The sequence below is a fragment of the Musa acuminata genome, chromosome BXJ3-2 (assembly GCF_036884655.1).
Source record: "Musa acuminata AAA Group cultivar baxijiao chromosome BXJ3-2, Cavendish_Baxijiao_AAA, whole genome shotgun sequence".
Lineage (NCBI taxonomy): Eukaryota > Viridiplantae > Streptophyta > Magnoliopsida > Zingiberales > Musaceae > Musa > Musa acuminata.
In genome coordinates this window covers 24,565,001-24,586,673 of record NC_088350.1, presented here as the reverse complement: position 1 = coordinate 24,586,673, position 21,673 = coordinate 24,565,001, and the positions used below count along the sequence as shown (strand labels likewise).

At 39.0% G+C, this 21,673-nt stretch overlaps 4 protein-coding genes across 6 annotated transcripts; 2 read left to right on the top strand and 2 right to left on the bottom strand.

Annotated features, from left to right (window-relative positions):
* The first annotated feature begins 223 nt into the window (after positions 1–223).
* Positions 224–4,869, top strand: LOC135581955 (uncharacterized). 2 transcript variants are annotated; one of them, XM_065139704.1, is made up of 6 exons: positions 224–785; positions 1,907–2,092; positions 2,371–2,487; positions 2,597–2,746; positions 3,452–3,510; positions 4,519–4,753. In XM_065139704.1, the coding sequence occupies exons 1-6, from the start codon at positions 567–569 to the stop codon at positions 4,547–4,549; spliced, it is 762 nt and encodes a 253-aa protein (XP_064995776.1). In that variant the 5' UTR covers positions 224–566; the 3' UTR covers positions 4,550–4,753. The 2 variants fall into 2 exon arrangements, with proteins under 2 accessions (XP_064995776.1, XP_064995775.1); XM_065139703.1 differs by having other exon boundaries at positions 234–785; positions 4,573–4,869.
* A 60-nt stretch (positions 4,870–4,929) lies between these two features.
* LOC103972971 (endoglucanase 12) lies at positions 4,930–7,560 on the bottom strand. The gene is made up of 5 exons (XM_009387399.3): positions 7,041–7,560; positions 6,539–6,846; positions 5,857–6,454; positions 5,613–5,785; positions 4,930–5,534 (listed from the first exon to the last, which is right to left on the bottom strand). Exons 1-5 carry the CDS (start codon positions 7,408–7,410, stop codon positions 5,130–5,132), a joined length of 1,854 nt encoding a protein of 617 aa, XP_009385674.2. The 5' UTR covers positions 7,411–7,560; the 3' UTR covers positions 4,930–5,129.
* A 188-nt stretch (positions 7,561–7,748) lies between these two features.
* On the top strand, positions 7,749–15,989 carry LOC135631800 (PHD finger protein ALFIN-LIKE 8-like). 2 transcript variants are annotated; one of them, XM_065139705.1, is made up of 5 exons: positions 10,368–10,718; positions 10,800–10,832; positions 12,334–12,562; positions 15,263–15,389; positions 15,470–15,989. In XM_065139705.1, the coding sequence occupies exons 1-5, from the start codon at positions 10,619–10,621 to the stop codon at positions 15,737–15,739; spliced, it is 759 nt and encodes a 252-aa protein (XP_064995777.1). In that variant the 5' UTR covers positions 10,368–10,618; the 3' UTR covers positions 15,740–15,989. The 2 variants fall into 2 exon arrangements, with proteins under 2 accessions (XP_064995779.1, XP_064995777.1); XM_065139707.1 differs by lacking the exons at positions 10,368–10,718; positions 10,800–10,832 and adding an exon at positions 7,749–7,923.
* Positions 15,990–19,376: 3,387 nt separating this feature from the next.
* Positions 19,377–21,337, bottom strand: LOC135631049 (uncharacterized). The gene is made up of 2 exons (XM_065138430.1): positions 21,074–21,337; positions 19,377–19,771 (listed from the first exon to the last, which is right to left on the bottom strand). The coding sequence occupies exons 1-2, from the start codon at positions 21,283–21,285 to the stop codon at positions 19,564–19,566; spliced, it is 420 nt and encodes a 139-aa protein (XP_064994502.1). The 5' UTR covers positions 21,286–21,337; the 3' UTR covers positions 19,377–19,563.
* Between the last annotated feature and the right edge of the window lie 336 nt (positions 21,338–21,673).

The window sequence follows — 21,673 nt, the reverse complement described above, 5'->3', positions numbered from 1 at the left end:
AAAAATTTCTATTGTCTAATTGCCACAATGTAAAGGTAATTCGATCAACATTTGTTGTCAAACTCATGTGTAAAAGCAGTTGCAATCTCTACAAACTAATCCGCTGTGCCATCAAAAGTGCACCCAATGATGCAATTTGGTGGCAGCACTATTGTTTTCATTCTTTTGTGCAGGAATTCAAGATCGATAAGAAGCCAATTCTTTGTCTATTTGAGGGCGTATACGATCAGCCCAATATTTGGGTTGGAATGGGCCCCACGGGACAGAGTTAGCCCAAAAGATCTCTGCGGCCGAAAAGATGAGGCGAGAAAGTAAAATATCTTTCCGATTTCCTTCCCGTGTATCCGAATCCGTTTGACGGATTAGAGACGTAGAAAAGGATGCAGAATATATATACGAGGTGGAACCGTAAAACCACAACTCTGCCCCTTCTCCTATCTCTTCTCTTCTCCTTCTCCATCCGCCTCCGTCCCCCAAATCTTGGAGAGTCTCACCTCTCTAGCACTTCCAGGCTTTGGATATAGGACTCGTAAGGGTGGTAGGAAGAAGAAGAAGAAGAAGAAGGGATGATTTCCTCTACTCCTCCTTTGGGGCTTTTCATGCGGCCTCCAGCCCCGGCTATTTATCTGCCCGCGTCGTCCCTAGCGTTGGGCCCCAGAGCCAGCGGCGACGCCTCTCGAATCCCTACCTTTCTTGGCTCCTTCGTCGGCTATTCGCTCGATTCCACATGGGTTGATGGCAAAAGACTGCATTTTGCGCTTGGCAATCCCCGCTCTGGAACTGCGGTAATCTTTTGACTCCTAACTTTTCCTTCTAGCATTGGTCCGTGCTGCCGTAGATCTGTTTCTTGTATTTTCGTTGAGACTCTACATATGCTTAAAACGTAATCAAGTTCTGATCTTTTATCTACGACGAGTGGGGTTTTCCGTTCTTGTATCCTTGTTTCCATCTATACCCTTGTTAGATTTCGATGGTATTTTTCTAGTGGGTAATGTTATGACGCAAAAAATTTACCTTCGGAAGATTACTAATTGGTGAATTTGACTAACTCTATTTGTTTCATCAGTTTCAGTTGGTAGATTCGTTTCAATGTATATTCTTTCATGTGATGTTTTGGGCTTCATGCTATTGCATATCCAAGATGAATCATTCCAATTATGGTGATTCTTGAAGATTTTTTGTTAAACTTTTTATGTGATTTTACATTTGAATGTGCTTCCTACTATGATTCTCTCGTTCATATGTCCGTATCCATGAAACATCAAGGAGCCTTTTGATCAAATCATATCATAATCACCAAACTCTTCTCTTTTATCAAGCAAAACCCTAATTTGAGAAGACTCCATGATTGACTAAGTGGATTCTTAGTCAGCTCTAATTTGATTTTGTAATGTCAGAAATCTGTAGTTGTGAAAATGTTATTAGGCTCTTATAATTCCACAATTTGGACTCGAAATCTAGATTTCAAGTTTTGAACAATCCTGATCCAAGGATTGGACTGAGACTCATAGGATTTTAACTAGTTGGTGTGTGTTATGGGCATATCAACAGATGTTAAGATGTAACCTGATATTTGTCTGTTGTTCAATTCATTATGTCTTATAACTTTTAACATCTTTTGAATGTATTGTAATATGTTATTAGTGGTAATAATGCATATCAGACAAAAAATTTCTTATTAGTAGATGAGAACTTTCTGCTTTAGTTAAAGGATTGGTCTGGGTTATAGTTGTAGAAGATGTTGAAATGAGAATGATTTTTATGTAACATCTTCTACAACTACCAGGGACTGAGAAAAATAAAAATTTCCTGTTTATGCATCTATATGATTCGATATTGTAAATATTTGGTTTTCACTGATAATTTACGACCAGGGACTTTAAAATTTTTCTATGTACTGGCATAGTGGCACTGTGGATATACGAGAAGAGACAGCAATGGGAGTATTCAAGATTGGGATGGGGAACTTACATCTGGGTCATCAGACGAGAATGGTGTCCAAGTTCCAACACAAGCACAGTCTGTTGTTGAGGGTTCAAGCACAGTCCTCGTGTCAGAGTACAAGCCAATTCCTGATATTGATTATTTACAGGTATTTTATTCAATAATAGGAAAAGAGCTCCCATAGCCTAATGATTTGCTTTAGAGAAGTGTCTATGAGCTCTGGTATCTCTCAAATTCAATTATCAAGATTAGTAGATTCATTTATATAGTCACAATTTAATTGTTCCAATTGGAGTATGCAGACAAGACTTGTAGTTGAAGTAAATAGATTATTTCTTTTTTGTTTGCAGCTTCTGTTCTATAATGCTAATGGCAAAATTTTTTGTTATTGCTGAGTGTATTTTGATCTTGACATGAATTTTCCAGGAATTGTTAGCTATTCAACAGCAAGGGCCCAGATCAATTGGATTCTTTGGGACTCGTAATATGGGGTTTATGCATCAGCAACTAATCGAGATTCTCAGTTATGCGATGGTTATAACTGTATGGTTCTCTCTTTACTGCCATGTCTTGTCAGTTTCAGATTCTCTCTGGTTCCCTTTTAACTCGGTTACAGATCTTGATTCTTGAAAACTTCATAATTTCATTGCAGAAGAATCATATTTTTACTTCAGGGGCTTCTGGAACTAATGCGGCTGTTATCAGAGGTGCTTTAAGAGCAGAAAAGCCAGAGTTGCTTACTGTAATCTTGCCTCAGAGCCTAAAAATGCAGCCACCTGAGAGTCAGGAGTTGTTGTCTAAAGTAAGTCTTTTGTGAATGATATTTGTTCATGAGAGGACAATTTGTATCTTCCCTTGTTGTTGCACCAGACTTATACATTTTCATGTATCTAAATTTTTGTTGCTACTTGCTTCCCCTAAGAATAAATGTCGGACATGAATAGAAGATCAATTGACTGTTTTGACTATACTAAAGACATGATGGTAGAGGTACTGAGTGAAAAGTAAGGAGATTGTTTAGAGCTTATTGATAATGGTATAATCAGTCTTTTAGCATCCTGAATTTGCGCGAGGTCTAGGCTGTGTGATTTTCTTGAAGTTATGAGTATACTTTATTTTATTTTAAATTATTCATAACGCATCTTGGGTTTGGTCTTCTTGTTGAATCTTTTTTGTTGTTTATTTGGAGTCTCATTTTCTTATTGTGGTCATTTGAAAATGCAGGTTTATACTTGTGTTTGCAATTCTCATGGGTATAAATGCATGAGATTTACCAACTTGATGAATAGATTAAACTTATTAGAAGAACTGTTCCTCTTAGGCGATCTTATAGATATTAGCATTGTATTTCCTTGTATTATGCTTGTTCTACAATAAAGGTGCTTTCTTTGTTTTTTTCATTTCGTTGTATGAAAATAAAATTCATGTTTATATTATTCTTTTTAAACTTCTTTTATTGAAATTTTGATATGTTGATCTAATACTTCATTTATTATAAACATTTCAGGTACAAAATGTGATTGAGAAACCCCAATACGATCACTTGCCATTGATTGAAGCTAGCAGGTATTTTTTGTGCCACCATGTTTCTTTTATAACTATGACTAGTAATTTGTCTTACAATAATGATTGGAACTTCTCACTGAATCACCGTGGGTTTTTATATTGATGCCAATTTTTTAAAAGATTCCAGTTACTATGATATTTAATAATGTTAAACAATTACAAAGGACTGTTAAAAAGATTGTTTGCAAATTGTATTTTATCACTCTTTATTCAGATCTTTTAGATCAGTCTTGGCAGGTTTTAACTCAAGAAGATAGTTGTCAGTTACATTACCTCACACTCCAATTATTTCACATTTTGGCTGCTAGTCAGTTGACTGAACTAATGCAGTAATGCCAGTTGTTCACTGTGGAAGAATTCAGTATGACATGAAAACATTCTAATTTTGTTTTAATAAATTCTTCAATTTATCCAAATAGATTTTCCAGTCAAAACTATTAAAATGCCATATTTGTAATCATGTTATTTCAAAGTACATATATGGCCATATACCCTTATGTTAGATTCCATCAATATCATTGAACTGAATGGTTTTGATATAGTTAACCTCGTTTTAATCTTTTTAATCATTTTAAATTTGCCTTTTCCTTTACATTTTGAAAATATAGTATAAACATTATTTTTCACCTTTGTCAATTGTTTTGTGGGAACCTATTGTTGGTTCTAAAACAATCTGATGTTGATGTCCTTTAAAACCAATCACACACAATAGCATATTTCAAGCATGCACTTCACAAACATAAGATGTATTCTGTGTTTGAAAGTTCTGAATGGCAAATAGGCAAAGTTAATCCTTTCTTATACTGTGCAATAAGGTGTACTAGGGTTGAGCATCAGATACTGGTCTCTGGTGTGACATAATTTATCTCTATTTATGGTCTGTCTCAAGTACAAAGACATTCTGGTGCAACTTTTAGATATGTCAATTGATTACCTTGATGAGAATTTAAAAGGAAAATATTGTTTCTTCCCTACATGTCCTTAATAGTATGATTTGTTTTATTGTAGGCTTTTCTTGGTTCTAATGATGCCATGCTAATACTGTGATTACTGAAACAACAGGCTGTGCAATATGGATATACTGTCAAAGGTACAGCAAGTGATATGCTTTGCATTTCATGACAGCAAATTGCTCATGGAAACCTGCCAAGAAGCAAAGAACATGAGGAAAATTGTGACTCTCTTTTACTTAGATTGATTTCCAAACTTTGTTGCCAAAAGATTTTTCTGTATATTCTGCCTATAGGGAAGCCAGTTAGGTCCTCTCAATTTTTGTTCTGTCTCGTGGGATAAAGACAATCCATATCTCATTATTTTCATTCTTGGTAGAAGAAATGAATTGCCAATATTTTGATTCAAGATTGAAACAGTCATAAGCAGAACTCTATTTTGGATTAATGAAAATTTATCAGAAGCAAGTAGGAGAAATAGATATGATATATCTGTTTGAGTCTTAGAGTAGATTCTGTCTTGGGTTCTTCAAATGACCCCTTTTTGCGCTACAAACATGTCATGTCAAATTGCAAATAGGAACTCAGCTTGGAGATGAGCATATTTTGTACACAGAAACAGACCAATAAATGCATGCCCATGAAGAAGACTCGCACATTCCTCTGCAATCAAGGCTTCCATGGCGCCGGCGGCGGCGGCGATCCAGGGTACAGCGGCGGCACTGCAGAGAAAATGGTGTTCGTGTCGACGCCAGAGCTGCTGCTGGTGCTCGTCAGCGACACCAGCGCCGCGACAAGGCCTGCGTTACCCGCCAACGTAGGCTCGGTGTAGTTGTAGTTCGGCCGCGAGTCGGAGAAGCGGTCGAACCGGTCGGGCCCGCCGACCATCGCCCCGGTGATGGTGTTGGGGTTCGCCGTCTTGGCGTCCCTCCACTTCCACCCGCCTGTGCACGAGTACTTCACCCCGTTGTGCGGGATCGACGCGCCGCGGTGGTGGACGTGCTTGGGGTAGTTCCGGCCGTACCCCACCACGTAGCTCATCTTCATCGGATTGTCTCCTAAGATGTAGTTCACCTGTTCACAGACGAAGAAATGATGACATCCATGGAGGAGGAGGAGGAGGAGAGAGAGAGAGTCGAAAGGAAGACAAACCTGGGAGGTGGCGAAGCTACGGAGGCTGTCGGCGGAGAAGTAGTAGGGGCCGCAGTAGTACCCGGGAATATTAGCAGCGTCCAAGTAATCGGCATACAGGGAGGCGAGGAAGGCAGCAGTGACAGCATACTGTAGTGGCTGAGGCCGGCCATGGTTGAGCTCGATCAACCCACCTGCGCAACCCATACCGCCATATGAGCACCCCAAAGCTGTAATCTCAGCGCCATATGGATCGATCCATTACCTGGGGTGAAGTTGAAGACGTTGAATCTCTGCAGCTTCATGCACATGTTGATCCCGGTGGTGTTGTGATACCCACTCAGGCTCTCCTCGTATGGATATCCCGGATTCAAGAACAGCCTCAGCCTCGTCAACAATAGCTGCGCGCCGGGGAGCTTGTTGTCCCAGCTGAACACCCCCAAATCCGGGATCTGCGAGAAGGCCATGGCGTTCTTGGGCAGCCTCGGGTCGGTGGCGAACTGGATGTAGCTCTTGTTGCCGCTGGCGTAGAACATCCACGCCGCGCTCCACATGTACTCGTCCCAGTACCCCGTCGAGTTGTAGAACGGCTGGATGTAGCGGTTCCCCCGGCTGTACGGCGTGCGGTGGCCGGGGTCGCGGGCGAACTTATAGACTGCGGCCGCGCCCTTGAGGAGCTTCTGCGAGTAGGCGCCGTCGTCGCGGAAGACGATGGAGGCGGCGGCCAGAGCCGCGGCCACCTCGCCGCCCAGGTCCGGGGCGGAGTTGGCTGTCTGCACCGGACGAGTGTAGTCCATGTCCTCGGGCCGCATCCAGCAGTAGTGGTCGTCAGGCGAGGCCGAGTCATTCGTAGCTCCGCCCACCTGGTCATTCAACGAGCAGTTGGTGTCGGGAACATCCATGGAAGTATGCTCCTATGGGTTTGATGCGGAAGAAGAGAGAGATACCTGGCTGTATATCTTGGTGATGGTGGTGGCAGAGGAATTGAAGGTCTTGAGCAGGTAGTCGGTTCCCCATTTGATGAGCTCCCGGACGTGGTCGTACTCTCCGATGTCCTTGTACTTGTTGCTGTACTCTATCACCGACCAACTCAGTAGCGTCATGGAGAACGCCATGGGGAAATGGAACTTGATGTTGTCGCCGGCGTCGTAGTATCCTCCGACGAGGCCGCCCTTAACGTCGGTTTCTTCAGAGCCATCTTTGAGGCCAGAATCTCCACGCCATGGTACGCCGTTGTTCTTCGGCAAGCGACCGGCTGATGAGTCAACGCAAACACGCAGCTAAATGTCAAGCCTTCTTCCATGGATGAAGGCAATTGCAATTTGAATGGTTTCGGCCAAGACAACAGGACATGTAGCTATTGAGATCATGAATCAGAATTCAAGTCTGCTGCCAATCACACCAGCTGAGCAACAGAGGAGGAGAAGAAACAGAGCAAGCAAGCCTTACATTTCTGTGCATTGAAGAACATCAAGGCCTTGTGGAGGGCCTCCGTGTACCGATCGGGCGGCGGCGGCGCTTTCTTGTGCTTGGGGATCGACTTGGCGATGATGATGGGAACGCCAATGACGACGAAGGCGATCAGAACGGCGTAGAACGTCCATTTCAACACCTTGCGCTTGACGACCATGCACCCCAGATCGACGTACTTGTCCTTCTTCTTGGCCTCCTGCGGCCCCAGCAGCCAGCTCTGCTGCGTCTCGTCGAGCTGCTGCCGCGACAGCGCCGCCCGGTCCAAGTCCATGTTACGGCTGTGCTCGTCGTCCGTCGTCGGGTCATGGATCTCGAACGAGCCACCCCAGTGGTTCATGGAATGCATCCTGGCCTTGGATGATGGACGAGGAGAAGATTGAGCTGTTTCGGAAGCTAACTTCTCTGATCACAGAGATGCAAACTCCTCTTCCCCTTAATATGCCACAGGGGTTGTTTTCTTGTCCTTTTCCTTTGGAAACTACGGGTAAGAAAGAAGGAGATGGTTGACTTGGTGAAGGAGTGGTTGGATCTTCTTAAACTTCTTCCAAGCATTACAAGCTTTGCTTTCAATTCTCTTTTGCTCACTGTCTTTCTTTATCATTGCTGCAGAGGACTTGTCTGCCGGAGAAAGCTGCTGGTTTTTGTGGGGAGGAAGCGGCATTAGCGGGGGAGGCTGATGCTGCCCGGTGGAGATGGATTGACTTCAGCAACTCTGAGACGAGGTCTGGTTTCTCTGCAAGCATGTGGTGGAGGTCATAGTTTAGTACAAGATATGAGGCATGTGGTGCAGCAATGGTAGTAACAGTGCTGTAATCAGCACTAATCAACATGGAAGCTTCTCTCTCTCTCACACACACAGGTATTCTATTGATCTCATTCAGAGTTCTTGGAGCTTGAGACCTTAACCTCTGGAGTAGATTACTAGCACTTGCATGTGTTGTCTTACCTAAATCTAGGAAGTCACACACACACCTCTCAATTAGACATCATGTTAATTTGGTTTAGCCACAAATACATATTTACTCACAAAATTAGACCTGCTTTAAGCTTGATTGTATAGGTTAAGGAGAAGACAAGTTGAGTTGCCTTGAGTTAAGTTGAATACTAATCTGTCACTGACCACTGGAATTTGTATAAATGGCTGCTGATTGGTGACACTCTTTCAGCTTAAATGTAGACATTTTTATGCATTTAAGTACTATGATACAGAAGTAGTGCTTTATTAGATGGATCCTTTTTTTTCTATTTTTTGAATTATTTTACATTAGATGACTCTTCTGGTAGGCTGATCTTGCACTTAGAAAAATCAAGCCAAGCTGTGTTGGATAGCAAATTAAAGTCAAAGATTTGAGAGCTGATGCTCTTCCATTTTCTACTTCCAATGTATTAAGTAGCTGTCAGGAAGTTGGCACCCAATGAATCTATGAAAGAAAGCATTCTTGTGGTCAATAGAACAGCTATATTGATCTCTCACCACCCATGTCTATAAGACTTGGAATGCTGATACCAATGCAGCTACCATTGACCTTGATTAAACAAATAGCAAAACAATAAATGAAGAGAGATGTGTGTGTGTGTGTGTGAGAGAGAGAGAGAGAGAGAGAGAAAGAGTCTGAGGTTTAGTCATCACCAAGGAAAACCTTTCTATAGGCTAACTATTCCTAAATCAGTTGTTACATGTCTGGCATAGGAAGAAGACAATACTGAGAAGGAAGTTTATACAGCACAGAGCAGCAAAAGTTATTTGGCAAATCTTCCATAATTGCCATTAGGATCATGCTCATGTCTAGCATTCAGGGAGAAAGAAGAATTCAAGGAAGGATCATAAGGAAATCAGAACAATTAGTGTTCTTCCAAACCAAAATTGACCTCATACTAGGACAGTGGTGAACATATTTGTCATAGTTCTAAGTAAATATGGTGAAGATTATTTACAAAGCTTTTAGTCCTAAACCATATGAATTGTTTCATACTAAAATTACTCTTGATTCTGAAACATTAATTTTGATGTACACAAAATATTCCAGCTGGATTCTAGAAAGACACACCTTCTTTTGCTCACAGACTTTGCTGACTAAAAAGGATTTCTCTGCAGAGGAATGTGTGATTGATCACCTGCAGCTCATTCATTTCTAGAGTTCAGACATTTAGTAGTTTGTCAGGATGATATGTTTTCACTGTACTAGTGGTCAAACTGACACCCATCTGTTCTTGTATCAATTACTGAAGTGTTCATCTGGATAATACACCCTTAAAAGTTACTGATGAGCTCTTGGCAAAGAAATATTTTGTGAGAAAAGAACCACCACAACTAGATGTTTATATGTTTCATAGATCAACTGATACTGTATTGTACCCAAATAGTGCATTTCCTAACTGCAGCACTTAAATTAACATTGGTTCCCATCTGAGTCATTCTATTTATGATCTGAAACAAATGCACTTCCCCTGTCTCTATCTTGCAAGAAAAAAGGATCACAACATTCTAAGATATGAGTTCTTTACTTGGTTCTGGTAGGTGATGCACATCAGTGTCCCCACAGGAACATCAACCATCTTCATTTGAGCTATTTCTATCATATTTGTTTCACAAATAGTATCATTCCTCATGAAGATTAATCAATTCATAGAAGACTTCCTTTGGGAGTTGGAGAATGGATTGTTCTTTCCCTTCAGCCACTAAATCTGTACCATATCATCAGCACCATCAACCTATTGTGCTCATGAATTTTCATTATACATGTTTTCAAACTCCATTAATATCTTTATAATTGAATCTACTATTAATATTTTCAGTGGTTTAAACTTGAGTAATAGTTTTTCTTTTAAGTTGAAGTTCAATTTTGGGTTGTTAAAAATTAATAGAAGTCCTCTAAAAAAGGTTTAAAATTTTTTTTACCAACTGAACTATTACTGTCTTATGATGAATAATAAATTCAAATATTAAAATATATTGCATGTGAAAAAATTAAATTCATTTTTTTGATGATATTAATGCAAAAATAATGTTATGACACATTATACTTTTTTTTTGCTATATCTCTGTGAGTGATAGAAAATATTAATTTTCTTGGATAAATATTTTATATTTTTAGTATTTTTTTACAATACATTTGATATTGGTGGAAGGGCCACATTTATAAACCGTTATAATAGAAAGCGTTACATGAAAATATCGTGTTACATGTATGAATATATCGGATAGCGTTACAGTATGGGCATTGGTCACGGAAAGCGTTACGAGAGCAAGCGTTACCGTGACATAAAGGTGTCCCGTCACCACGTGGTGAGCAGAACATGAAAAGGAAAAGCCAGAGGAGAAAACCAGGAAGAAGAAACCTTTCAAAACCCTCTCCTTTCCCCCCTTTCGTCTCCCCCTCTTCGCTTCCCCGTTCTCCCGGTGGAGTCCGAGCGACTTCCCCCCTCTCTCGGAAGTAAAACCTACTCCCATTCGGTACCAGAACTTGACATTTTCCTTCTTGTTCGTGTGGTGTCTGTTTTCTGGAGCATTTTGGTGGCGAAGTCCCTGTTTTGGGTTGCCGTTGGAGACCAAGATGGAAGGGGGGACGGAGGGTTACAATTCGCGGACGCCGGAGGATGTGTTTAGGGATTTCCGAGGCCGGCGAGCCGGAATAGTCACGGCTCTCACCACCGGTATCAAAAAGAAGTGTTTTGTTCCTCCTTTTCCCGTTTAGAATTCGAATGCTTCATTATTTTCTTACTTTTTTGTTGCAGATGTTGAGAAGTTCTACCAGAAATGCGATCCTGGTGAGTTCTCTTGCTTTCGATTGGATACTTTGGCAGCAGCATTCGTTGTAGAAATAGGGTTTCTGCTTCCTTTCTTCATGTTGCGATTTCGTTGCGGACGAAAAATACAAGGAAAAAAGTCTCTTTTTTTCGCCTAAGTTGACGACTTTAGTTGTTATAGTGTTCGAGAAGCACCTAAAGCAACAAGAAAAGGTCAAAAATTGAAGAAGTTTGTGAAGAAATGCAGATTTGAGGTACAGGTCGGATGCCAAAGGATTATGAGTCGGCTCTCCTCTAAGATTACTTGACTACTTTGGCATGCACTCCCACAATATGAATCTGCTAATAGGAAGTGAGACGCTAATTGGGGTAATCGATGATGGGAAGTGGAGATGGATATAAGAAACTGTTTCCTGGAAGCACAAGAGAGAGAAATGAAAAAGAAAAAAAGAAAGTAAAAGAGAGGCATGATGGAATGGGAGTGTGTTGGGTCAAAATTTAGAAACCCTTTATTTCCGAATTTTATACTTCCTGCAAATGGAGATAATGGGAAGGAGGATGCTTTAAACAGACGTTGGTGATAAAATAGTCACTTCAGATACCCCAAGTATACTCTGAATAAGAGTGGCACCCAATGATTTCATGCTGTTTGAAGGGACTGAGACATGATTTTGATGAATAGGAAGAATTATATTCAAATTCAAAACAGTTTATAGATTACTATGCAAATACTTCCCACTATCCTTCTCGCAGTCATTATGCTCCTAGTCGATTCTTTGTAAAGGAAGTGAACAATTTGTGTTGATACCTTGTTTTCTTTTACTTATAAGGAAAAAGAGCATATACAATGCATGAGGCTCACGCTAATGCAAGATCTGGAGAGGGTCAATATACGTAGCCTTACCTTTAATTATTTAAAGAAACTGGTTCTGCGACTTATACCCTGATCTCCCAAGTTGTAAAGAAGTAATCTTACCATTATACCAAGGCTCATCCTCTTTCTTTTACTTATATGCAGTAAATAGTAAATTGGATTTCCAAATTTCATATCAGGGTGGAGTCTAAATTCTTCTGGTACTTCATAGCATTTCATGCTTTCGGTTGTAGTGTTTGTACTTGTTTGGATGATGTGCCACTTGTTCTTTAAAAAATAAATAATGAAAACATTTTTGTTACCTTCATTTATACAATTTTCTCTTTTATATGTACTTGCATTTTTCTAAAAGATTTAGAAGGTTCATATTTCCATATCTTTTATAACAGCTTTAAGATCTTTAGCCTCATGACCATCAAATGATCAATATAGTATCTGTGATTGTTTGATCTTCTGATCGTTTGATGTACTTAAGCTTTGACTATTTATTGTCTAAAATAATAAACAAATGGACTTAGTTTTCAGCTATTGCATTCTTAGTATGATTTTGTACCAAAAAGCATAGTTTAAGGACAAGTTTTTTACACTGCATTCTTTCATGAAATTATTTGGTTGTACATCTTATGCTAACTGTGATTGTTTTTGCAGAAAAAGAGAATTTATGTCTATATGGTCTGCCTAACGAGACTTGGGAAGTGAACTTGCCAGTCGAGGAAGTTCCTCCCGAGCTTCCAGAACCAGCATTAGGTATAAACTTTGCTCGTGATGGAATGGGCGAAAAGGATTGGTTGTCACTAGTTGCAGTTCACAGTGATGCATGGTTATTAGCTGTTGCTTTCTACTTTGGTGCACGCTTTGGGTTTGATAAAGAATCCAGGTACCTTAATATTTGTTACTTACTTTTTTAGTTTTATTTGAATTTTCTACACCAAGAGATGCATATGCCTTTTTACTAAGGCTTTCAGCTCCTTGGTGTTCTTCCACCAAAGATTTGTGTTTATAGATCTGCTTTTTCAGTTTTTAGTTCCATTTTTTCTTAAAACATTTATATAACGCATGTCTTTGAAGGGTTGTGCTGCCTCAGAATTCTATCAGTTTTTTAATATTTGCTTGCACTTTGATGGTTGCATTTCAAACTATGTTTGATTTGTTGGAGAAGGTCAAAAGATTGGCAATTATTTGCTAGATATGGGTTGCTTTGACATTAGATTGGTGTTAAAGAATTGTCTGAGCCATGGATTTTGCAAGGACAAGGTGGAAACTTCTATAAATTGTCTAACATGCTTTGAAAATTGGTCGTTGCTTATCAAAATTTCAAACAAGATATTTTGTGAACTACTCAGGATTGGGCCTCGATCGTGATGATCCCTGGGCGAGCCATAGTTGTCCAATTCCTAACTGTCTACCGCTTGAGACTGTGATCCATCTCTAGTTAATATTAATTAGTCAGTTAGGCCAAATCCACCCAACTATTATCATTTCTGGCATATTTTTGATAATTTTAAAGAAATGTATACTTACAAACATGGTTCGTCTTACTGGTCCATTCTGGTATATTTACCAACTATCGGTACGGTATGTACCGAACATACCAACATATGGTACATTGGGGCACACCGATGTACCGCTCATACCGGTCCCCCGTTGGACTGATATGTATTGTCCGCACCAAGTGATATGTTGTGGTACGACGAACCTTGCTTGTAGACCAATTTGTATCCCATTATAAGCTTTAATGATGAATCCGAAACCCTTGAACTTTGATTTCTAGAGAAGTTCTGATTTACTTTGTGAATATTGGACTTCTTATTTGATTTCTGATTTTGATAAGGCTCAGGTGGAAATTTTTATGGAAAGTTTCTTAGTGTTGTATTAGAAAAATAGTTCAATTTTGTGGAATCAATTTGACATTAAAACCTTGCAAGAGGGTTAATAAACTTGAAGGAACATTTTCCTTTTATTCTTTGGATGATATAGAAAATTATAGAGGGCCCATTCTAATTGTGAGGATTGTTGTATGAACAATATGTTTTTCGATACTATCACTGTAACTGAAAGAATGAAATACTTAACGAATTTTGTTTTTTTTATTTGAGAATTTTTAGTTGTTCAATGAGTTGGCTTTGCACTAATAATTCCTTTGATGGTTCATTTTCACCCGTTATAACTCTTGGCAAATTCTGATGAGTGCATAATACAGGCAAGTACTGTTCAATTATGTTATAGTTGTTTACCCATTATAACTCTTTGTATATATGCAAATTTTATGTATTGATTTCTTCTGACCAACTGAAGCAGAGAAAGGATCAGACATGATCCTCTCTTTCCTTCTGGGCGTCCAACATTTCTGATGAATACAACACAGTAACTTCAAAGAAAAGTAGCAGCCATCAGTGGAAAAGACTGAAACACAAATATTTGTTAGAAGACTAGTCATTAGGATTGGGCAATATTAAGCCTACATGACCTATCCAGAGATCCTATCAACTACTTTTGTTATTTGGCAGTCATTTTCCAGCAATAAAGTTTTTATTTCTCTCTAATTTAGATCTTTGGAAGGCTTTTCCCCTTGAACTGGTTAAAACTCTGGTTAGGAGAGTGATTTACTTGTTCTAAGGAGTTTTTCCTAGTAATCTAATAGGCTATTGTTTTGGAGTAAAAGGAGTATGAGTATAGCTTTCCTCCCTCTTTAAGTTAACTTGGAATAAATGACTATTTCTTGGCACGACAAAAAAAACTTGTGTGTAAAATTCTTGATCATGTTTTTAGTAGAACCATTCTATAGAGTTATCCTTTAGGTTTAATGATCCCTCCTATCCCAGAAAAATTGGCTAACTGTGTCCCACTTGATTGTCCATATGCTAATGCAAAATTCAATAACTCTGTAGTTCCGAAATCAAGGGCTACAAACAAACAGTCAAGTCGTTAAATAAAACTGTCTAAAGTCATTTGAAAATTTTGATATATACACTTAAGTTGCTATGCATCTTATGTCCTTCCCGTTCTGCAACTTTCTTGAATTTTCAATATTGTATAACCATTTTTTTTAATGTGTCACTTGCCTGGTGAGAGACCTGTTGATTCTTGTTCAGAATCCTTTTTGACTTGCATCCAGTTTCCAAATTCTACTACCCTTTAGGCTCCATGCAATAATCTTAATGCTACTATGCTCCACTAGGTGATCCAGACCTGCTAGTTACATTGATTACTCCCTTCTAAGCGAAAACTTTCTTCTTTGTTGTGGGGTGTTTTCTGTTGTGCATATATATCTTGAGGTTAGACCAACAAACTTTTCACTCTTGTACATCATGATCGTTTGTGGTGTTTAATTGCCTTGCTAGCTCATTATTTGATGAACTGCTAATCCAGCTTGTATAATTATAAGGCATTGTGCTGGCATTCCATCAAATGGTAGCAAAGGTTGACCACATAAAGTTATAAACGAATATTGAAAGAAGTCATTTCTGTATATCTAATTTTAAATTACACGAATTCACTTCTCTTTAGCATTTGGATTAAAAAAGAAAAACATGAGCGAAATGCACCTGCTGCTTGATATTTTGTACTGCATTTGCAGGAACCAGCTCTTCCAAATGATCAATAGCCTTCCAACCATATATGAAGTTGTGACGGGAATCACCAAGAAACAATCCAAAGATAAAACCCCTAGCAGCAATGGCAAGAGCAACAAATCTAGTTCAAAGGTAGTTTGGTTACTTGTTTGGTATACATTGCCTCTTTGTCATTGATATGATTTCCTATTTCTTTTCCTCTGTTATTTCAGTCGTCGAGACCATCAGAGTCCCATGCAAAAGCCTCAAAGATGGCTCCGACAGAGGAACATAGTGAAGGAGAGGATAAGGACGAGGAAGATCATGGAAATACTCTATGTGGTGCATGTGGAGACAACTACGCCAATGACGAGTTTTGGATATGCTGTGACATTTGTGAAAAATGGTTCCATGGGAAATGTGTTAAGATCACTCCTGCACGGGCTGAGCACATCAAACAATACAAGTGCCCTGCTTGCACTACCAAGAGGGTTCGAACATGAAGGAACAGGAAGTATGTGTCTTTTGTTTTAGAAACAAGGGCTTTAGATGCAGCAGGAAATGGGACTACACACTGGAGTTTCCTTGATCTTACCTTGCACTAGTATGGTTTATTAGTTACAGACATTTAGCATTAGCAAACTGAATCTGCCCGCATTATCTTTCCAGACATGTCTTAGCTTGTTGAATGAAATGCTTCCTTTTGAATACCCATTTTACTTATTTTGTATATGATATTTCTGCTTTCATGGATTTCTTGATGTTTTACATGGATTGGTGGTCTATAAATCATTTGCATAAAGAAAGCTTGGGTATCCCACAATCCTTATCAAAAAGGATTTTGTTCTAGATAGTTGCTTACAAGACTAAGTCCGTTCAGTTCATATATGTTCATTTTTCAGTCGATACTTGTTAAACAAATAATTAAAATTATCTTTGCATTTATGTTTTTCATATTATGTAATGATTACATGTCCGAGAACAGCCACATCAAGAACTGTCATGAAAGAAGCTGTCTCCATGTCCAGGTATAATACTCATCTGCTTCATATTTAGCATGGTTATCAATATCAGACCAACCATGGTCAAACTTGTATTCCTATTATTCCAATCATTTACTTGATCTATAGCAAATAAATCAAGTGCCAATGATTTTTATGGCAAAAGGCATTCTGTGGATGAGAAGGTTTTGCCCATTTTACTGGATGTGTGGAGGAAGAAGGGGATAAGGTGAGCTTTGTTTCTGGTTCTGCAGCTGTTTGAGATGAGGTGTGTTTGGCTGACAACTCAAGGTTCAACAGGAGCCTATGACTTGTGATCAGTGTGCCATCAAAATCCCATCTAATTGCTGCCACAACCACCAGGTTTCCCAAATTTACTCCTCACCACATGCTTTCCTTCCTATTCCAATCTCTTTTCTCTAATATGCAGCTTTGGTAATGGCATTTAATGTGTAAAGCCACCAGTGGTGGTGATTTATGGAATGAACAAAAGCATTGTTCTTGATGTAGGGTGTGCTTACTTGCAGAATAGATTGTGCATTGGGCTTTTGCAAATTTGGAAGAGGATTTTGTATTTGATTCCTTGAATGTGTTCAGTTTATGGCTGCCTCATAATTGGACAGCTGCATCAGCTCTTCCCACTTGCATTTTCCTTTGTTCTCCTTTGTGAGGATTTGAGTGTTACTGTATGAGCTTTGTGCAACTTTGATTAGATTTTGTATCTGCCTTAAGTCTCTATGATAACTATGTTAGGACTCTGATAATACTAGTTGAAGGAGAAAAATAATAATAATAACAGTTCTCTCAGTGGAATTATGATAAAGCAAATTGTTGTTCTTCAGCAAATTCAAACTCTGCTTTCAGAAGCTGGTAAAAGGAATTCCAGGAACAAAGGAAACATCACAAAATTAAAGGGTGGCAAAAGAGATTCAAGAAAGATCTTGAGTGAAGCAAAGCTGGAATTAAGGAGATATTGAAGAATAATGTGTCACTGATGTAAAAGATGCAGAAATGAAAAGAAAAAGACAGCAATTTCTGCAGTAACTTATCAATAGGGATTGCTGAAACAGTCTGATGTGCTAAAATTCCAACTTGAAAGTTTACATGCCCCTCTTCTGCTGACATGTTCAAGGATCTCATCTAGATCTAAAGAGAAGGTGCCCTGTGATGGAAATTATTGCTCAACATTTAGGAGATACTTGAGCATGGAAAGTTGAAAAGATATAATAAGCATCTCACATGTACCATGTTATCCACCTTTTTTTTACCCATTGTTCAGCTAAGAATTGATTAGGATTTTGAATGCCAGGCTCAAACCTCAATGGTGAATAATGAGACTTATATCAAGAGTGTCTTTAAGCAAATCTTGATGCTAACAAAGAAGGATTGCATTCAGGAAACGTTCATACTTAAAGAAGGGTAATCATCTACCAAGATCTTGAAACTACTTATAGGATGTTTGAACAGATGGGGGGATTAACTCAAGTTCAATCATGCATGAAAAACTACACTAAAGGTCTGAAATGAGAAGAGCTTCCCAAGTCAGTTGATGACTTGTATGCTCTCCTTGGACACAAGCTCTTAACTCAATGACATTCACCCTAAACTTAAGGTACCACTGGACATTGAGTTTATTGTGCATCCTAAAAAAAAGGAAAAATGATCAAGTGAGTTTATTTAATACACAATTGAAATTCAAATGCTAATATTAGTTTTCCTTGGCATATGATCATTCTTTTCATAAAAGATGCCATGCTAGTAGTGAAGGCAATAGCTCCTTTGGAGGAATGGAAAGTTTACTCCAGTGCTATGGCCTTTGCTTGAATCATGATAGTGCAAGCAAAGCAGAAGCCCAAACTTTATTTTTGTTGGTCACAACCTTGTAAACCTTTCTCTTTTTCCCTCAGTCCTGTAAATATTCTGCTTTCTCTATCTTCCAATTTGTGCTCCCTTCCACTGCTGTAATGCCCTATTTATTGTCTCAGAACCACAACCCTTCTACCAAATCAGCCCAATTCTATTCTTCCTATCCTTTCCCCTTTACTTGTTTATTTCCCTTCAAGCTTTTCCTAATGCCCTCTTCTTGCAATGGAAAGCACAATGGAAGATATCCTGAAACTTCTTATGAAGAAAACCAACTATAGTTTCCTAGTGTCATAATTATGTTCTCTTTTCTTTTGCGATTAGACTTCACAAGGTCACAGCATCAGTTAATGTAAGTTTCTTTTATGTCAACTGAAGCTGTGACTGCTCACCAACAGAAACTACATCTCCAGTAGACCTTGACCTTGGCCTTCTACAATTAGTCCAAGAACATGTCTAAAGGCTTGACTACAGTTTTGTGCTCCTCCCATAATATGGGAATAAACAGCTAAGGTTAGGTCTCGTTCACAAGGTTATCAAATCTACCACAGAAGGACCCCAACATGGCAGGCCAACTAATCTAATGGCATTTATAACAAAAGGTTATAAATACAACTTTAATAAGAGCATCACTGCTCCATTGGAGAGTAGTGACTCCTGGTTAACCATCACAGCTTTAACTACTTTTAGCTCCATTAATATAGAGAAGAGTGTGCATGATCAAGCCTGTATGTTTTTCTCTAGCCAGAATAATTAATAAACTTGGTTGCAAAATGATGTGCAGTTTTGTCTAAAGTTTGGGCAATAATTCCAAGTTTACTTGAGACATTACACATGCATATAAACTAGCCACAAAGATGGTTATGCATACTCTTTTGCAACACAAGACCAAACTTGCTTGGTTAATATTACACCCTATAATAGTTTTATTGTGTAACACCCTGTGAAAGTAGTATCATGGTTGATATACCAACTTATGCAACTACTATGGTCAAACTCTCAAAGTACTATGAAAAGAACTCTCAAATCATACTGACACGGAGGTCATGTATGAAATATGCTGCCTATTTAATCATCATAACATGTTGAGCCAATAAAAATAAAAAATGAAACAAAGAGACTGTATAGCATTAGATGCAGCACCAAGATGAAATTATGTAAGATGTTAAAACTTAATTGAAAAAAAGGAAGAGTTCTGGATTTCAAAATTGCATACTTAAATATTCATGTACTGTCTTAGAATGATATAAGTGATTCCTAATGTCATCTGCGCATGTGAACCCAAAAAAGTGTCTCCATCTAGCATTACTGTGTATATAGCTTCATAAGGTTTGAGAAACATGAGCATTACAGAACATATGCGTGTGAAGGTCCAGATTGAGCACACGATAGCATTAGATGGTGATGTCTAAAGCTCACATTGTTAGTCCGCAAAGAAGCTTCTACATTGCAGTTCCAAGGCACTAATCGAAGTAGTAATGCTTGTCCACAGTAACTGACACATCCCATGTGCAACTCATCCCCTCGGGGAACTCCACCAGATCACCAGCCTGGATCTCTACAAACTCATCACCATGCCCTTCTGGAAAAACCTTCACCTTGCCCTGCAGCAGATAGCATGTCTCCTTTGCTACGTACTTCCATGGGAATTTGCTTGGAGAACACCCCCACCTATAAGCACAACAAAAAAGCCTCACATCTTTAATCACACAACGGAACATATATGTTAACAGAAATCATCCACAATTAAAATATTTGCATATCTATATATGTTAATGTCATAGGAAGCTAAAAAAGACAACAGTCTCGCTAAGGCTCCCTAAGTAAATAAAGTAGTCTTGATCCAGAACACAAGTTAATAATATGGTCCATTATAATTATATCTAACAACAGTAAAATCTTCATTTATGGGCATCTGCATCATTTAATATCATAGACATAATGGCATACCAGAACACCATACTCTCACAGCTCTATGGTGCACAATTACATGTTCTCACAATAATAAGATCAGGAATTTGAGGAAGCAATGGAACAATATTTACGAGGAAATGTGAAAGATGAATGACATGTCCACCAATCCCTTCATGTCTATTAGCTCTGTGATGCATGATGCTAGGGTTAGGAATCTTGTGAAGTAACGCAAGAAACTTATGTGATTTGATGGATTCAAACAGCACTAGTATATAACATCAGGAATACCAAGCATATACACAATTCTAGAGAACCTAAGTGACAGATGCAGAATCGTACAGTACGCTGTTGTCAGACGAAAATAAAACTAGTGAGATTTGGGAACAATCATAAGCTTTAGAGAAAATGTCTCCATTTAATGGCTACATACAGTGAATCACTCGTACCAAAAAAGACAAATAAATCGACAGATTAACAAAACAAGAAGCTATCTGTTGGACTTATCTGAGTTGGAGGAACCACAGATTTTATACAAACAAGACATCAAGCATCAAAATAGATGTTGTTGAGATGAAGTTTGAACATTTCGGAGAAAAGCTCTTGGTGATCAACAATCAAGCATTCTTTGGCGTCGATGACAGCAGCATTAACATGATCATGATCTAAGAGAGCCTCTAGCCTATTCTCCAGTTACACGATGTCATGTCTGGAATCTCTACTTCTGCCCTAAGCAATAATTACAAGCGGCACTCTTTACTATTAGCTCTTCCTCTATCTTTCCAAATGAGTACTTTCATTATCCGTCTCAATTACCCCACAATTTATACACCTCTGCTAATCAACGTAACATTTCAGGGTGCTGGATGACAAATCACAATCAAATCCCCTCAAGCAGAATGCCCAGGATCCCGAAATGCAACATCAATTTAACAAATTGAAGATGCTCCGCCCTAAAATTTCCACTCAAGCGCAGAAATCTCCACGAGAACAACTAACACGACCGCATAAACGAGCCCAACTTGCAGCAAAACGAGAAGGCAACCATAAAAAAAAGCATACTTGGGCCACTGGCGGACGCCGAGTTCGGCGAGCCTGGACTCGGGCGGATTCCGCTCGACCTTGATCCCCAGCTTCTCCGTCGCCATCGTCTCCGCCCTGATCCGAAACCGGAGCAACCTTGGATCCCTACACTTCTCCTGCGCCCGTGTCGCTCGAGCTGGGAAGAGAACGCCAGAGAACGGTGTCCGAGCCATCAGGGTTGGGCCGGCCATGGTTTTCTACGAGCAGCAGAAGCTTCCCGAAGCAGAAACTAAGTCCAATATAACTGTTTTCCTGCCCTTTTTATGCTCCTATTCAATTACTCTTCAATTTATCTAATAATATATGTTAATTTTCTCGTCCGTTCGTTTCTTATCCAATGCTCTGGATTTAAAGGATAACGTGATCTGTGGCTGCACCCCGAAACCCAACCAAAATTAAAAGTTCAAAATCTCATATAATAAATTCTTTAAGGTTATCAACTTACTTAACTATTAAAAATGATTTTAATTAATTCATCCTATAGTAATATAATCAATAAGTAAATTACATTAAAGTCCAATTTCATCATGTAATTAATTTATCATCTAAATATACGTTCCAACTGTGATCGTTTTCCTA

Excerpts from the sequence above, each read along its gene's own strand:
- LOC135581955 (XM_065139703.1), top strand. The coding sequence starts at position 567 with ATGATTTCCTCTACTCCTCCTTTGGGGCTTTTCATGCGGCCTCCAGCC. Across the intron at positions 2,488-2,596 it reads GTTATGCGATGGTTATAACT|AAGAATCATATTTTTACTTC; the intron begins GTATGGTTCTCT and ends ATTTCATTGCAG. Across the intron at positions 3,511-4,572 it reads CCATTGATTGAAGCTAGCAG|GCTGTGCAATATGGATATAC; the intron begins GTATTTTTTGTG and ends CTGAAACAACAG.
- LOC103972971 (XM_009387399.3), bottom strand. The coding sequence starts at position 7,410 with ATGCATTCCATGAACCACTGGGGTGGCTCGTTCGAGATCCATGACCCG. Across the intron at positions 6,847-7,040 it reads GTTCTTCAATGCACAGAAAT|CCGGTCGCTTGCCGAAGAAC; the intron begins GTAAGGCTTGCT and ends TTGACTCATCAG. Across the intron at positions 5,535-5,612 it reads GTAGCTTCGCCACCTCCCAG|GTGAACTACATCTTAGGAGA; the intron begins GTTTGTCTTCCT and ends GTCTGTGAACAG.
- LOC135631800 (XM_065139705.1), top strand. The coding sequence starts at position 10,619 with ATGGAAGGGGGGACGGAGGGTTACAATTCGCGGACGCCGGAGGATGTG. Across the intron at positions 12,563-15,262 it reads GGGTTTGATAAAGAATCCAG|GAACCAGCTCTTCCAAATGA; the intron begins GTACCTTAATAT and ends CTGCATTTGCAG. Across the intron at positions 15,390-15,469 it reads GCAACAAATCTAGTTCAAAG|TCGTCGAGACCATCAGAGTC; the intron begins GTAGTTTGGTTA and ends CTGTTATTTCAG.
- LOC135631049 (XM_065138430.1), bottom strand. The coding sequence starts at position 21,285 with ATGGCCGGCCCAACCCTGATGGCTCGGACACCGTTCTCTGGCGTTCTC. Across the intron at positions 19,772-21,073 it reads GGCGTCCGCCAGTGGCCCAA|GTGGGGGTGTTCTCCAAGCA; the intron begins GTATGCTTTTTT and ends TTGTGCTTATAG.